Below are 17,730 nucleotides of genomic sequence, written 5' to 3' on the forward strand. Positions count from 1 at the left end.
GGGTTAACATCCACCTTAATTAAATATTAAAGTGTGCCTGTACCTGCTGCTTTTGTTGCCCCTTCGAATAAGATATAACCTATTTTTGACAAGTTTTCATCTTTCTCTGTGGAAGACGCTACATGAAACCAAATCAGTGGCAAAGAGGAGAGTAATGAATAATCTATTTCATATTCCAACAGTATCCAGAGCTCGGAGTGGAAAAATATTCAGTCGGATGATGGCAAGAGGCTGCTTGGGTACCACATGACACAGCTAATGTTTAAATAATAATAATAAAAAAAAGCGATAAACAAATCATTAGCCCTTAACAGTTTAATGCAATTTGTTAATGAACGTAATGGTGGGGACTAATAATGAAAGAAAATAAAAACGTCTAAACAGGCGCCAAGTTGCTGGCGATGCGCAATTATTTCCTTGTCAAGTTTTTATGATTTAATGAGCCCCTCTGGGACTGACGGCTGTCAGTCAGTCGTGACTTTTTGACACCATTACAACTTCAAATACAGCAGCAGGCAGGCTGTTTTCCTCGGATTTGAAATACTGAAATGATCTGACAGTTTTAAAGAAAAGATGTGCAAAAGAAAGAAAAAAAAAAAAAGGAGAGAGAGAGGAAGAGAAAGACGGTTGCTTTCCTTTCTTTCCTTTTTTTCCTTCCCCCTCCTTTCTTCTGTGGAGTAGATAATCTCTGGATGCTGTTTGGTAATGAAAATCCAATCACTGAGGTCATTATCTGATGAGCTTTTTGGAACAGGCAGGCTTTTTTCCCCCTCTTTATTTCTTTACTTAATGATAACCCTCAATGGGCTTGCCCCGCATGGGACGGCCAGAGCTGCACAATTTTGTTCACCATTAATTTCAGCCTTTGAAGCTCAGGGCTCAGAAGCAGTAGCAAAGCAAACCCCCCACCAAGCTGGTTCCAAAATAAGACAATCCAGCCTGCCTTAAACAGAATAGCAAATGGCCTCCCAGCCCAGGCCTGGCAGCTGACGTCAGGCCTGCTGCATTTGCAGGCATTCGTCGGCATTCGTCTTCACCGTGGAACATTTAAAACTCTTTACAACTTAAGAGACTTTAATTAAATTGCTTTTGATTCTGGAGCAGGGCAGCATCCGCTTTATTTACGCTGAACTCTATATTTAGTCTGCATGAATTTTATATGGCAAGGGCTTCCTCCTTCCTCTTCCTCCTCCGTCTCCTCTTCTACACCCCACCCTTCCGTTGAACATAATTTTCAACAAAGGATCCTGACTTTAGAGATATTCATCAATTTCACATTCAGTTTCTAGAACCTTTCACAGTTCTATGAATGGCTTCGAATTTGTGGGCTTTCCTCCTTCCCCAGGGGAGCAGGGCGAACAATTTTCCTCCCCTGGGGCTCCTCTGAGTCTGTCCTGCAGCGTTCGAGAGGGCCAGGCGGGAATTCAGGGGCCTTCGGACCAGCTTCCTACAAAAGTGGTCACTATCCTGGTCTAGGGGGTCGCTCTTGAGGTGAATTTGATGGGGCTGTTAGGCCAAGGGTTATCTGTTCATCTTCTTCCCACTCTCAGGGTTGAATTGGGGCAAAATCTCAGGCAAGGGCTGATAATGACATAGAACCCTAAAGAAGAAGCCACTGAAGGGCGAGCGATGCACTCCCTCCTCATTTCCTCTTTCAACATGAACGTCAGGTGTTAGTGAAATATTTAGGAGCCAGCGAGTTTAGATGATCAGATCAACCTGGCTTGCCAGGTGGCCTTAGGAAGAGTCTGGCGGCGTGAGGTGTAGCTGGGTGACCGATTATACACTTTAGCTAAGACCAACTGTTTTGAAGGAAGCTACCAGAGAGGTTGGTAGAGTACTTCCCCACCAATAGAGTTTCAAAACGAGAAGGAGATTACTTGTTTCCCTGCTTTTTCATTGTTTCTTCGATGTGTTTAGCAGGTACAGAATTCCGTTATCAGAGTAAAAGATTCTTGCTGAGATAGATCCCTTAAGCTGATAGGAAAGTTAGTACAGCCTTCCCACTCCTTTGCTGGCCTACTTCGCTCTGCCAAAATCCCACACCATCCCTGCGAAGTAAATGCTGCAGCTTTATTTACACAATACTAAATGATTTATCTGAACACATGCAGGCCCTAGCCTGTTTCGATAAGTACAATTTCCCGGGTGGATTTTGCCATTCTGCATTTCCTCTCTAAACCATAATGGTTCTCTCCTGAGTTGGGGAAAAAAAAAAAATCAAGAGCTGCATCCAGGTGATCTCAGCCCATGGGCACAGGTGGTTAGCATTTTTTATGAAGGGAACAAGTTTGCTTTTCAAGGATTCAAAGCTTCCAATTATACTCAAAAGATAGAAAGGACCCTGTAAGTGCCTATGAAGTCTTAAGAAAAACACATTTTGCTTTATGACCAGCGGGAGAGTGACCTCAGCTTGGGCACCTTGAAGCCTGATCATAAATGAACTCATCTTAAACGCAATTCCCGGTTACCTCGGACAGAAAGAAACCCAAGAAAATCACAAAGCATGGCAGAGGTTTGAATACATAGTGAATTCAGGAAGGGTGTGCTCACATTTGTTAGTGAAAAACCCAAGCCATCCTTTTGTAACGCGCTGCAATCCCTTATTCTTTTAAAGGAGGTTAGTGAACATTTTCCATCAAGTTTATTTCCAGTGGATCAGCCTATAGGACTCTACCATATTGATAATCACATTTGAAATTTCTCACTGAAGGAGTCAGGTTCTTGCTCTTCCTGAAATATTCATGCTCTCTTTACATACTGGAATGGATGTGGAGAGAACCCTGTCAGACCTTTTACATGTATGAGGGCTGCTTTTGGCAGTGCAAATATTAAGATGGAAAGGATACAGAGACGCTTACACAGGTCAGGGGAGAGGACGTCACCATTAAATACCATGCCGGGGCTCTCTCTGCCAGCAGATTCTGGGGAGTATGGGATTTTTGGAAGGCAAGGAAATCCTTCTTGTAGCCAGTAATCAAAGTTGTGAAAAGTGGATATTGGGCAAGCTCAGCAAAAAATATTCTTGGGTAAAAAAAAAAAAAAATATATATATATATATATATATATATATATATATGCATAGAAAAACAGGGAAAGTGCTAAGTCAATTTCCTGCACAACTGCTATTAAATACCCGCCTTTACAATGAAAGCTCTCAGGCAGGTGCACTATATTCATTATGCCTGGGGAGGAACAGGGCTGGTGTGCTGGGCCGGTCACTGGCTCTGGCCGCTGCGTGCCTCTGCATTTTTCATGCTCAGACATCACAGAAGGGCTGATCGGTGACAAGAGGTGTGTGACAAACAGCACAGCCCATCAGAAGCCCCCGTGACTGCCTCATCATGCCCTCTCCCAAACCATGACCCCTGACATGTCCACAGGGCAAGCGAGAATGTCACCAAGGCTATTTTGGTCAGTAGATGAAATTACCAAAAGGCAAATAAACATTCGCCTTCCCCTATGAAAAACAAATCTGGGTGAAGACAAACCTAGAAAAGGAAGCCAACCCACATGCAAACAGGAATAGGAAATATTTTTACACTCTTTGCACTTCAGCTGAACAGCGGTGAGAGAGCGGCAGGGTCATTCAGGCCCTGTCAGCGCGAGAGAATGATTCATGTGACCATTTTGTCTTAATTACTCAGAACGAGCCACGGTCGCTGTTTATCAAGGAACAGCAGATACATCAGTGTCTTCTGACAGAAAAAGTGATGGCTGTCAGGATGGTGATAACCAGGACGATGGCCAGAAGGACGATCAGGATGCGGTTCTGGATGATTCTAGGAGAGAGCAAAGGAGGAAAAGCGATTCACACAGATAAACCGAGGACAAAGATCATGTAAGACCAAGTCGGCTAATCAAACGGAGGCTTCGCGGATGGGGGTGGGGAGCGCAGTGTGGGCTGTGCGTGTGCGTGTGCCTGCGTGCGTGTGTGTGTGTGACCACGCAGCTCTGTGGTTCCACGAACAATCCACCAGCAAACGAACGACGCCACAGCGATTGTCACGAGGCACCCGGAGAAATGCTTCCTGAGAAGCTGCAGCGAATCAAATGGCTTTCTGGTCTCCGAGCACCATGCAGTAATCTTTCAGTGATCAAGGGCCCCATGCGAGCTTCTCTTTTTAATTTAACATGTGAGACAAGCCTCATTTTTTTTGCAGTGTTTCCCGTGAAAGTGAAAGACTCCAAGGAAACACATGTCAGTAAGGTACTTACCTGTACAGAAATACCCGGGGAAAAGTAAAAGAGAGACTTAGGAAGAAAAGGACAAGATTAAGAAGCAAGTGTCAAGCTTGCAGCTCAGGCTATGAAACCATCATCTGTCACTGGGGCTCACGCTCCGTTACGCCGAGAGGAAACGTTACATGTGCTCCGTGGCAAAAAAAAAAAAAAAGATGGAAATGAGGAATAATACAAAGTACCCGGGTGCCTCGTGTGCTCTGGCTGGTGGGCCCTCACCTCTAGGGATTCCAATCCCCTCAGCTCTGGCTCTGCCAAATGCAGATGGGGAACTGGGGACTCAGAAGGAGAGCCAGAGTGCAGATGCATGCCCCAAGATGCCCGCAGAGGGCTTCTGATGAAGTTGTTTCATACTTTGTTACCTCATTCTGAGAAAAGAGGTCGAACATCAGAATGCCTCGTTAGAGGCTGTCCAAGGGAAAAAGCTGGGTCAAACAGCCTTGCCCACGCTCGCTCCCACAGAACCGACCACGCAGAAATAGAGGCAGAGTGGTGGGCACTCCGGCCGGCTGTCCATCCAGCTGTCAAGACCCCACAGCAAACCCCATCTGCCCGTCCGCCAAATACCAAGGAGAAAAAAAGGTCTGCTGCCTTGTCTAGACACAGAACGTGGGATGGGGAGTCCCATGGGAGGAACTAGGTGGGACCAGCCAGGCCCCCGCTTTAACAGAGACCCCACCCTCCTAACTTCACATCTTCGAGAAGAAATCCCTACAGGGCCTTCGCAGCCTTTCCTAGCTTCTGGGTGAGTTTCTTTCTCGGAAGAATGACAACATCCTTGTGGTTTCAGTTGCATTCTTCCTTGCGCAACCCCTTCTTCCCCAAACCTAAATGGATGGCTGCAGACAGTCGTATCAGACAAACCCACTCCCTCGTGGAGCCCTGGAAGGACTAGCTCCCTCTCCTCCTGACAGGTTACAGAATGATCACATTTGCTGACACGTCTTCCGCAAAACTGCTTTAGCGCCCGTGTCCACTTTCCTCCAAGGAGATGAATGATCCGCTCGGTCCTCATTTATCACGTAATGCTCAGCTAAGATCTGTCTCGTTTATTTCTTCCCTTCCCCACTAGAAAGGCTGAGCCCTGACATTAATTCTTCTGCGATGACAGCTAATTCAGACTTAACAGGCCATATTTACTCAGGAACCAGGAAGATTCTCGGTCCCCAAAATAAATAAATAAAAACGGGACTTCGCGGCTTGTTAAAGTGAGGCTAATTACGAACACTGATCGGTGTAACTTGGTGGCTTGATTTAAAACCCAAACTGATTTTTTCCCCCTTTTCCCTGGAAGGGGCAGAAGTCTTCAGAACAGTCCCTACACATCCCATTTGCCCAAGTCACTGTCAAATCTCGATGTACCACAGTCACCCGCATCAGACTTGCAAAGGAAATCAGCAAAATGGAAGCTCAGCAGTGAAACAGATTAAAAGCATGAAAACTCTTTAAAATTCTGCCTTAAGTCATCCACGGTACTGTGTCTCCCGGATGACAACCATTTTATTTGTGGGTTGAGGGCCCCAAGGCATCCATGATGCTAATTTATAAAGGATTAACTGTGGGTGTTACCTGTTTAATCTGAGGCATGGTTAGAAAAATGAATACACAGGATTCCCTAAATCCTCGGCTCTTCCCCAGTCTTCCTAATTGGGCTTCCCTCATCTCAAAGCAAAGAGTGGGTTTCACCCATGCTCCTTCCTAGTAGCTTGTATCTTTAACTCAGTCAGTGCACACACACCTGATCCCAAGAAGGGCACCACTGGGTCACAGACGTTCAGAAAGACCTTGGTGTGTCCACAGAGCCTGGAGCCTTCACTTCTCCAGCCCCAGCACTCGGCATGGTTACTGGCACGTAGGCCCCCAGGAGAACTGTCCAAAGGATGATAATGAAAGAACGCAGCCCCTGTAATTGTAATCATTCCATTCAAGGGAGAATGGAGAAGAAATCTGTGCAAATTTAATTTGCAGGAAAATCGCAAGGGGGTCTGCATAGAAAAGGCTGAAGTTAAAAGCTGACGTAAACTCCCCAAAGATGGAACACTGTATCATGGTGTCTTCTCAGAGCACTACTGGGTCAAACGGGGAGAAGGAATGGTCCTCATGGAACTGTGTGCTGGCGGTGGAAGAGGTCAGCAGGAGAGAGTATTTGCTTTCAAACAAAGATATGTGGGACAAAGGGTGTAGAGGGGCAAAAAAAAAAAAGAGTTGGAGCTGACAGAATTGGAAGTAAGCTTGACTCTGGCCAGGCCACCAACCCAGTTTTGGGCCTCAAAGGTGTTGGGCAGATACAATACCTCTAAGGGCCAGAAAAGTGAGCTGTTGGGGCCTTTGAGTAAATAAGACCAAGCCAGCCTGGACGGGGAAACAAAGGCTGGCATTGGTGGGCCCCATCTGTGAGGAGACCTGGCCTACCATCACAGCCAGGGGCTGCTGGCAGGTATTGCTGTAGGCAAAGCAGAAAGGAATGCAGAGTCCGGAAAGAATCAGGTCCACAAGCCGGGAAGCGGGGTTCCCAGCTCCTGAAGCAGAGAAGGAACTTTGGGGGAAGCCCAGAGTAACTTCCTTCTAACTTTGGACAAGGTTGCAGTGGGGGGTGGGGGGGGCGCTTTATATTCAACTAGGTCTGCCACAAGCGGTCTTAATCTCCCTTTTGAAAATGCAAAGTGTGTTTACCCAGTAAATAATTTAAGAAAGAATATACACTTGAAAGAAGACATCCATTGAAACAGCGAGGCTAAATTGCCTCCAGGCAAAAACATGTGCATTTGCATGCTGCATTCTATTAAGTGAGCAGGCTGTGGCTTTAAAAGAATGCAGAGCCAAATTAAAAGGAATGTGGGCCCGAAACATCAAGGATTCTCCAAGTTTACATTATGAATCACAGTGCTGTTGATACAAGATGAATTAACCATTTACTTTGAGGCTGAACTCACAAAGTATTGTTGAAAATACCGATCCCCGTGTGGAACCCAGGGAGCAGCTAATCTTTCCATTGCCAGTCTCCTCCCCCTCTGGAAACAAGCTCCTGCGTGTGGCAGCCGGAATCACAGAAGACTGGTCAAAGGGAAGTAAGCAGACGAGGCACCTGGCACAGCTCTCTGCTCTCGCTGGAGGAACCCAGGAATTCCACTGTAGTGGGCGTTTCCACATTCACCAGCTTGCACATCCTTATTTCTGGGCACCCTCACCTGTCCCTTGATGTCAGATGTGGCCACGTGACCTGTTTTAGTCCATGCAATGTGAGCAGGAGAGCTAGGCATCACTTCCAGGTGGAGGCATTTAACTTCCAGGGTTTGACTCTCCAGCTGGCTCTTCCCTTGCTGTTCTGATCTAGGAGGCTATAGGTTCCGGGAGTACAGCTACAGGATGGTGGAGACTCCTTCCGCCTGGATCCCTGAGTCACCCCATGGAAGACTATTGCCCTGGAGGCTCAGTGGGACTCACAGTGGACTTGTATTAAGGTAATGAGATTTGGGGGTCGTTTGTACTGCAGGATAACATCAGCTATCCTGGGTGATGCACTCTTGACCCCCTTCTCCAACAAGATGGGGTGTCTGGCCAAGCCAAGTGGTTTAAAGCATCCAAGAAGCCAAGGTATAATGGCGGGTGAAATGACTTCCTTCCTTGAAGGATAGGTTTTTTGCCTCTTGGTTTTCAAAAGCTGGGATCCTCATCTCTCCATACTTGGTCGTTAAGACTCCTCACTGAAGACTCAAGAGCTTCTTCCAGCTGTAACCAATGCCAGTGTGCGTTCATGGATGTTTCAGCAAGCTCAGGTGGGGCATTCTGCTTCCCACGAAGAGCAGATATGTGTTGGCCGCATTCATTTCTCCCTTCCAAACATCTGGCACTACCCCTAGCCCCAGGGGTAGAGCTGTGACCTAGGCTAAGAGGTCAGTGTGTTACATGCCCCTGACCACAGTGACTGGACCAGGAGCAGGCATGTGAATGAAGCCAGTCTAATAGAGTGAATGTCAGAAGCTTTGCTTGGAATGCAAGGTCAGGTCACCTGGACTATGTGGTGTGCAGGTTTTAGGCCTGGATCTGCTGCAGCCATTTTGTTTCCATGAGGGAAGCCCGCTGAAGAAAGAAGCTGACCCATGGAGGATAGCAGAGTTGAAGAAAAAGCAGAGAAATGGAACCCCAGTCCTAAAGACGTGGACCTCTCTATCAAACATCCTTCTTTTGGACTTTGCATTATATAAGAAAATAAATGAATGCTATTTCTGAAGTCAGTTTGAGCTAGGTCTTCTGTTATCTGAGACCAAAAAGCATTTTTAGGTTGATTCACTTTAATTTCAAAACCAAGTCCTTGATCAACGGCATATTTTCCCCACCTCTTCCAGGAGAATTTCCCGACCATGCCCCTTGCTCACTCATGTATTTCCCTGTGTGTGCCCCTCTCTTACCACTACATTTGCCACACAGTTTTATGATTTTCTGTTTCTGTGCAGGTTTCCCCAATAAAAAGTGGCCCCTCTACGGTCTGAATCTCCTTTGTCTTTTGTATTCCCAGTGCTTAAAATAGAGCTTGGCATAGACAGTCTCAAAAAAAACAACAAAAAAAAAGCGTGCAGAATGATGAATGAAGGTTCATGTAGTTGTCTTCCTGGTTTCTAAGAGCTGCTTGTAGACAAGCACAGCTTTAGGAGTTAGCTCTTAGCCACTCTCCCGTGAAGCATGACAGCAGTGTCCAAATCCCTTTACAAGCCTGCATTCATTTGTTGGAGAGTGCACGACACGCCACAGGTTTGATGCTCCGTCCTGCACACGCTTTCCTGCCTGACCGCAAATAATGATGCCTCACCTTTGGGGTCTGACAGAACAGTACCAGTTGGCAGGACATTTAGCAACCAGGAGAGCGGGGGGCGGGGCAGGGTGCAGGGGAGACGCTGTGCACAGGAGCCTGTATCGTGTCTCTTTGGGAATTTTCCAAAAACAAGGACCAAGGGAAAGGCTCTCCAAGTTCTACGTCCAATTCAATGGTAATGTTCACCAGAAAGAAATGAAAACAGGAGTAGGGGAAATGGTTCATTGTAATCAGCCTCTAACACTAACTTTAATTTGAAGCATTCTTTTCAAAGCTGGGTACATGGTTGCCTCTGAGCTAGAGCTGTGTGTTTGTTGTGTCCACTGATAAAGCCCATCCAGGGTCTTCTATGTCCTGTGCCTTCAGGGGGATCCCCAGCTTCACCCCAGGATTCAGGTGGGGGCGGCCCCCAGTCTCTGGTTCCACAGGTGGACACATGACCCAGGCAGGCCCGGCTAATTACAGCTCTCTGGCCCCTGCACAACCACTTGTTCAGGAATTGGCATGCCACTCAGGCCAGATGGAGTCGCCTGGGGATTTTTCCTAAAAAATCAAGAAAAAGGTCCTATCTTTACTGGGATTGACTGTAGGGACAATAGAAGCCTAGAGCAGCAGGGATGGGGAGATGGGGGAGTGGGGGGCATTCTTATCACCACGCAGGAGAGGAACCTGCCCGAAGGATGGCACACAGAGGAGCAGAGAGCCCAGAGATGAAGAAAAAGACAGGTTCCTAAAGGCATTATTTGAACCCCTGCTGTGTGCCTGAGGAACCTCCCAGTTATAGGAGCCAAACAATTCCCTTTTGATTCAAGCAAGTTTGGCTGGGGCTTCTCTCACTTTCAACCATACTGACTGTACTGAGTTGAAGAGCTATCCCCTCACCCCGCCCCAAATTCACGTCCACCTCAGAATGTGACCTCATCTGGGAACAGGGTCTTTGCAGATGTAATTTGTTAAGGATCTTGAGACAAAATCATCCTGGATGTAGGGTGGGCCCGAGATCCAATGACTGGTGTTCCTTATGAGAAGAGATGGCACAGATACAGGGAAGAAGGCCCTATGAAGTCACGTGCAGAGACTGGAGAGATGCTGCCACCAGCCAAGGAAAGCGTGGGGTCACCTGAAGCTCTAAGAGGCAAGGAAGGATTCTTCCCTAGAGCCTTCAGAGGGAGCAGGGCCCTGCTGACTCCTTGATTTCAGACATCAAACCTCTAGAACAATGACAGAATATATTTCCGTTGTTTTAAGCCCTCAGTTTGTGGTGCTTTGTAATGGCAGCCCTAGGACACGAATACATGAAGTTCTCAGATCCAGACCAGGATATGGACCTGGCCTTCTTGTCTCGGCCTTTACAATGACCCTTCTCCATGTCTCCACCTCCTTGTCTTCCTGTGAGGTCAGGACAGTCCCAGCCTGGTTCCCTGGAAGCTTTGCATACAGCTGTGGGGCTCACAATCTTCAGGAGCTGTTGGTTCTTTCATCACAGAATGAGATTTCTATTCACGAACAGAGTAGGCAGTGGCCCAAAGCCATGTGAAATGAGGGACCTGAGGGGGCACATCCCACGAGACTCCTGCCTTTGGGATAAGACATTTAAAACAAGAAGAGGGACTTCCCTGGTGGCGCAGTGGTTAAGAATCTGCCTGCCAGTGCAGGGGACACGGGTTTGATCCCTGGTCCAAGAAGAACCCATGTGCCGTGGAGCAACTAAGCCCATGCGCCACAACTACTGAGCCTGCGCTCTAAAGCCTGCGAGCCACAACTACTGAGCCTGCGTGACACAACTACTGAAGCCCGTGCTCTGCAACAAAGAGAAGCCACTGCAATGAGAAGGCTGCACACTGCAACAAAGAGTAGCCCCTGCTCACTGCAACTAGAGGAAGCCCGCATGCAGCAATGAAGACCCAACGCAGCCAAAAATAATAATAAATAAATAAATAAATTTATATATATAAAAAAAAAAAACAAGAAGAAAGCCAGATGTTATCTCTGGGCCAACTAACTAAGCCTTCCCCCACCATTCATAGTCCGTACTTACTGACCTGCATTTAGGAGTGGTCAGTTATCCACAAGTCCTGAGGGAATGGGACACAGGAGGGATACGTTTTAACAGGCGGAGAAATGAGCATGCTCTCCAGCAAGGCAATGAGGGGACAGGAGCCAGTATCTGAGCCCTGGGACACCGAGGCTAGGTCCTGAGTGAGGACGAGAAGTACTCTGTTTCCGAATTTCTACTTAATTTAAAGGGATTTAAGCTTTTCTGTAAAGGGCCAGGTAATAAATGTATTAGTTTGCTAGAGCTGCAGTAACAAAGTACCACAGACTGTGCGGCTTGAACAACAGAAATGTATTGTCTCGTAGTCCTGGAGGCTGAACGTCCAAGATCAAGGTGTTGGCAGGTTGGTTCCTCCTGAGCGCTGGGAGGGAGAATCTGTTCCTCGCCTCCGCGCCAGTTCCTGGTGGTTTGCTGGCAACATTTGAAGTTCCTTGGCTTGGAGAAGCACCACCGCGATCTCTGCTTTCATCTTCACATGGCATTTTTCCTGTGTGTGTATCTGCATCCAAATTTCCTCTTTTTGTAAGGACACCAGTCATATTGGATTAGGGGACCACCCTGCTCCAGGATGTCTCACCTTAACTAATTGTATCTGCAAAGACCTTTTTCCCAGACAAGGTCACATTCTGAGGTCCTAGGGGTTAGCACTTCAACATATGGATTTGGGGAAGGGGAGTGGGGGAGGGGAGAACACAGAATACAACCCGTAACTGTTAAGTATTTTAGGCTTTGTGGGCCCTATGGCCTCTGCCGCAACTACAGGATTCTGCCCGTGTAGTGCAAAAGCAGCCCTAGACAATACGCGGACGAGTGACCATGGCTGTGTTCTAATAAAACTTTCTTTACAAACACTGAGATTTGAATTTCATGTAATTTTCCCACATCAAAAAATATCCTTCTTTTGATTTTTTTCCAACCATTTTAAAATGTCAAAACCATTTTTATCCCATGGGCCATAGAAAAACAGGCAAGGGGCTAGATTTGGTGTGCTACCTGTGGTTTGCCCACTCCTGGTCTCAAAGCTAAAAGCTATCGAAGGCAAGCCCTCCTCCGCTGGAGAATGTGGTGGTCCTTGGACCATGCGCAGATGGGAATGGCAGGTCTGGCCAAGTCCCTCTGAAGAGAAAAGAAAAGCCAGAGTCCCTGCCCCGAGGGAGCTGACGGTGTCACAATGAGCAATCAATTACGGAAGCCTGACAACAAAGGCTGTAATTAGAGTAATGCCAGCGCCGGGGACAATTTGTTGTGTGTCCACAATCCTGGATTTGCCTGGGGTGACCTGGAGCAAGTCACTCTGACACACTTGGGCTTCAGTTTCTACCCAGCAAAATCAGCCAGTTCACCAACCACCCCAGGGAGAAGAGGATTAGCTCATTAAAGATTATAAAGCACTTTCAAAAGGTAAAGCCTTTACATGCGTGAGGTCGGCAAATAACTCTGTGAAAGGAGATGCAGTTTCAGGAAAGGTGACAGGCAGGGGGAAAGTGGTCAGAGGCTGGAGGAGCTGCCTGGGAAACCTCCAGTGGCTGGGGGGGAGGCGGAGGCAGGTGTCCAGGAAGCTGCTGCCCAACGCCCCACCAAGACCAAGCCCACCAGGCTTCTCAATCCCACAGTCTGGTATCTATCTGGGCCTCACGGTGACACTGTCCCCAGCAGGGCGAGCCTTCCCTCCAAGGTGGCCGCATAAACATCAAAGGCAAAGGGAGGGCATCCCATTGGCTGGCTTGAGGACACCTTCCCAGCCTGGGAAGGCGGCCAACAGGTACCTGTCAGAGCCCATTGATAAGCCCGCCAGGGTCTGACGAGTGGTGTGTGGTTACACTGCACTCTACATTGCCAAACGGGCACCTCAAATTTCAGGCTGGGCAGTGCAGCCTCTGCTATTGTGAACTACGGGCTCAAGGATGGCAGGGGCCTGGAGAGCTTTGCTGGCTACCGGGCTTTCAGATATGATCAAGGCAGCTCGCTTCAATCAAAAGGCTTGGAAAGAACTTGAAGAAAATCAAATAAGGATGCTCTAGATATGCAAGGTACACTTATTCCCTCACAGGTTTGCAGACAGCCAGAGCTGGAAAAGGTCTCCACACTCTGGTCTGGGGTCTTCGTTTTAGAGTCGAGGACCCTGAGGGCTTGAGAGGTGGAGGGACGTGCCCAGGGTCAACCCTGTGGGGCACAGCCAGGTCTCCAGACCCCCAGGCCCACTCCTGTTTCACCGTGATCCCCATTCTCAGGCGAGCGGCCAGGGCCACTGTGGCGACTGCACATCATGGCAACTCCAAACATGTCTTCTGCTACCAGGGAATGTTCAACAAAATCCAGGAACACAGCTCAGAACCTATCAGTCTCCACCTCTTACTGAGCCTAACCCAGTCCCACTTCTACATACAATGAAGAGGGGCGTGGAAGGATGCACAACAGTGGTTCCCCAACTCCAGGCCGAAGCTCAAGGCAAGACAAGTGACATAGAAACCTCCTTTATTTGAAAAACACATTACTCGATTTCAAGGACTGCCCTCTTCTCTGAGATTGTGTCCTTTCTACTGTTTTAGTGTTCAAATGTCCTTGATTTTATGGAGTGACGGTGATAGTAAATGGCAAGTTTTTCCCCAATGTCCTTATTTGGACATTGGAAATGTACTCTTTCCTTGGAAACTATTCTTATTTGGCAAAATCAAAAGTGGACAATCCTCCTTCAGTTCTCTGTTTAAAAAGTCCCAAGTCCAAGAAATGTGAAAGTTCGTGAACCCCGGAGTTGGAAAATCCCACCCAGCTCTACTCTCTGGAGATTCCTCCTCAGGCCTTGACAGCGTGGTTGCCAGGGTGATGCCAACAGCAACATGAGTGACAGTGACCGTGAGGGCAGCTGCAGCTACACCCCGCCCACAGCTCATGTGAACCGGGTGTGGACTCCCGGCCAGGTGCTGTTCTGGCATCTTCTACCCTTTGTTGAACCCTCACCACAATCCCACGAGGTGGAGACTATATCACGCCCATTTGGACAAAGGAGTTCCCTGAAGCCCTAGCCCACCTCTCCAGTCTTAGCTTCCACCCCTGCTGGACACACACATAATAAAGCGGTTATTTAGGTAACTGGTGTGTCTCATGCTCTCTGTCAGACTCGCCTTGGTCGTCTGAAGGGGAGTCTTTGACATCTTCATCTTCACACTCTTCTGCATGGACACAGTGATTGGGCGTGCAAGTTAATTTTTGTTGGTAGCACAGAACACTAATTAACCTAAGTCTACTCTTTCCTTAGTGCCCAGCGTAAATGCGCAGTAAATTACTGATACTCATTTCTATTCAGGAGCATAGCTCATCAGCTTTCTTCAGTCCCTGGCACACTGGCTGTGTCCTTTCAGCCCCTCTCTTTTAGGTAAATGCATGATCACCCGATCCCTCACCAGATTCAGGGACAGAACTGAAAGCAATCGTCCTCTGGGGGTTGCTCACCAGTGACTGTCCATTGCCCAGTGACCTCGTACCACACGATTTTTTAGGACGTCAACATCACCTATCATACAGATGAAGGGATATGCTGTACAAAGATTCCAAGTCTGCTGAAGATTTAATTTAGTGCATCTGGTAGAAAAGAGTGCTAGACAGAAAAGAAAATCAGGTGGGACGATTAGCTAGACTCACTGTGTGATCTTGGGAAAGGACTAAAGATCTCTTTGTGTGATGTCATTTAATCTTCACAATGATCCTGATTTATTAGGTAGGACCCAGATTTGGTGGCTCAGACCCACCCAGGGAGAAGGCGAGCCCCACTCCGCATGCGGCCCCGGTAAAGCTCTCAGTGCGAGATGGACCTTCCTCGGTGTCAGGCCTGAATGACCTCCCATTCCCAGTTTTAGGTGCTTCTCACTCTCCCCCTGTGCATCTCCTGCTGGGTGCCCTGAGGGAGGTTCCCCACTTCCGCTGGGTCCTGCCCTGTATTGTAAAGCAACCTCACTGCCCTCCTGAACGAGCCACCCCCTAGCCCCTCCCTAGCCAAGAGCCCACACCCTCTTTATCCTCCAGAGAAGCCATGTGCAGAAGCTGATCAGCCACCTTCATTTTTGGAGCCAACTGCCTGGATTTGAATCTGCCACACACCAGTCGGGCAAGTTACTTGGACAAGTTAACTTCATTACTTCTCCAAGATTATGTCCTTTTGACCCTTTTAGTGTGAAAATATTCTTTATTTTGTAGAGTGATGGTGATAGTAGATGCCACTGTTTTCTCCCAGTGTCCCAAACTTGGACATTGGAAATGTACACTCTCTTTGGAAACTACTCCCTCTTACTTGGCAAAATAAAAAGTGGACAACGTTCCATCAGTCTTCTGTTTAAAAAGAAAGATGAAAATACCAATACAAGGAATCTGAGAGTTCCAAAGAACCAATGTTTTGGTTGGTTTCCTCCTCAGGAAAATGGGGCCAATAATAGCAGTACCTTGGTCAATAAATTACACTAATCAATAAATGAGTTAATTCAACATGAGGTGCTTAGACCAGTGCCTGGCAATAGTAACCGCTCAATAAAGAACTATAATAGTTATTATTTTATACCTCTACTCCTGTTGTCACTCACTGATCTCCCCACAATGAGTCCTGAGACTCCCCCTTATTTGGCTGCCCCCCTCCCCTCCAGTAGGCATCCCCTGCCCCCCCACCCCCCCGCTCAGGTGCCTTGGCCTGGAAAGCCTGCAGAGTCCTCTGCAGATTCCCGCGGGGCACATCCTAGCGCTGCCCCTGATTAGCTTGCATTGTGGGGTCCAGGTGCAGCCGCTCTCCCGGAAGCCCCGCCTTCAGCAGCTACCTCAGTTACCCAGGAAGGCGGAGGCTGCCCTCTCCAGCTCTGTTAGTTTCCCTGGGGACACCCCTTGACAGCCAAGATGCCTCTTCTGGATCAGGGCTGGCTGAGGCCACGCTGGTGGAGACACGGCTGCCTTGGCTTTTGTGATGGGCTTTAACATCATTTCCTGCAAGATCTGACGTTAGATACTAATCTCCTAATAGTCCTGGATTTACACCTTTTTGCTTTCCTGATGTCAGGGGAATAAACTATTTTGGCAAAGGTGTATCAGCCACCTGCATCTCTGTCAACTCTTGAGGGATGTGGTCACGTTTTCTAGATCATAACATCAGAACTTCTCTCACTCGTCCAGATCTGATTCTGTGGCTGAATGGGATGTGTCTTAACTCATATCCCCAGTGTGTCAGTCCTGGGGCTGCCTGTCCTCAGACCCTTTTCTTGTCCCTTCGTTGCTTTGCTCTATATCATAAAGAGGCTCCTCTGCCACCACCCCAACCGCTGATGACTGGCTGCCCACTGCGTTCAGCCATGGGAGGCGCTGGCAGGACAGTGGGGGAGAGAGGGAGAGAGAAGTCAGGGTATTCCTCCCTTTCTTCCTCTGCCTTCCCAGCAGCTCCATCTCCACTGTGGCTCCTCACAGACCCTCCCTGCTTCCAGCTCCCATCAGGTGACCCTCGCCCTGGGCTCTGGGTGGAGGGGCTTTTTGGTGACTCGAATCCCTGGGCTGCTCTGCAGGAGACACCCAGCAGCGTGCGCCCTGTCTGCTCCAACTTGTATCTCCCTCACAATCTTTCCCTTTAAACTGATTTTACATACCCCCAAGCAGCATTAATCATTTCTGAGCAGGTGACCCCGGGTTAAGATGGCCTCCTCTGAAGGCTTATTTGAGATAAGCACGAGGGCTGACTCACAGTTCTTTGGGCGAGAGGAGGGTGGGGCAGGGTGACGATCAGATAGCAGGATCTCCAGGTTTGCGCAGGTGAAGCCACGTCACCTGCCAGCCTGGGAACGTGCGCAATTCTTTTCTCTAACCAAGGAAGGAAGTCCGCTGCGGCGTGGGGGAAGGGGAGTCTCCAGTCTGAGGGCTGCAGGCGTCGGGAGAGGGGACTGGAGGCCTGGGGCCGCTTGCCCTCATTCTAAACTGGGGGGCTGCTCCTACTCGCCCTTGGTATGCGGAGTCAGCTCAGTGCGGCCGGATCTTCTTTTTTGCCAAGAGAAGCCAGAAACTGTGTTCTTTCCGTGAAATCGCTCAAGTTTTAAATATTGGCAACTAAGAAAAAGTTTTCCAAAACACTGGGTAGCCAAACAAAGAACATCTGTCTGTGGGTCAGAGTGGCTCTGATCTTCAGTCTGTGACCTCTGACTAGTTATTAAGGGATGAATTAAAAGGAAGGGGGTGGGTGAGGGAGAGCCTCCCTGCCCTGCATTGCTGGAGATTCCCTCGGAGGCAGGAAAAGCCCAGCCGTCCTGACCCTGTGCAAGTCTGAAGTTCAACCTCCGCGTGAGCTTCAATAACCAGGGTCTACACTGAGTGCATCCAACTTAGCCCATAACTGATTCCTAACCGCAGGGTCAAGGGCTACAGAGAGGTCAACAGAAGCCACAAACCAGCTTGTGTGTGCCTTTTGGACCTCTCACAAGGGGATGAAAAGCACAGGCAGAGGTCAGGGCTGGACTGCATATCTGCAGCCCCCTTGACCCTCACAGCCTGCAGAATGTGCTGGAGAGCCTGGCGGGTGCTTCTTAAGGAGGAGGGTGTACATTTTATGTGAAACATCTTATAAGTCAGTGGGCCTGAGATGGGAAGCCAAGTGGTGTCTTTCGGA

The 17,730-nt window shown here is 48.4% G+C and overlaps 1 protein-coding gene across 8 annotated transcripts in view; it reads right to left on the bottom strand.

Moving 5' to 3' along the window:
- VTI1A (vesicle transport through interaction with t-SNAREs 1A) overlaps window positions 1-17,730 on the bottom strand; it is a 419,912-nt gene that overhangs the window by 63,610 nt on the left and 338,572 nt on the right. For 2 of the 8 annotated variants that reach the window (XM_082423355.1, XM_082423351.1), the window contains one exon: window positions 150-3,782. The exons of 2 other annotated variants lie outside the window; for them this stretch is intronic. In XM_082423355.1, coding sequence (XP_082279481.1) covers window positions 3,636-3,782 — 147 coding nt within the window. In that variant the 3' untranslated portion in view covers window positions 150-3,635. Of the gene's footprint in view, window positions 1-149; window positions 3,783-9,272; window positions 9,596-17,730 lie in introns of those variants that run through there. 4 more of the 8 variants (XM_082423356.1, XM_082423347.1, XR_014253028.1 and 1 more) reach the window with 4 other exon arrangements.

The sequence above is a fragment of the Balaenoptera physalus genome (assembly GCF_965194825.1).
Source record: "Balaenoptera physalus genome assembly, chromosome: 14".
In the NCBI taxonomy this organism is placed as follows: Eukaryota; Metazoa; Chordata; class Mammalia; order Artiodactyla; family Balaenopteridae; genus Balaenoptera; species Balaenoptera physalus.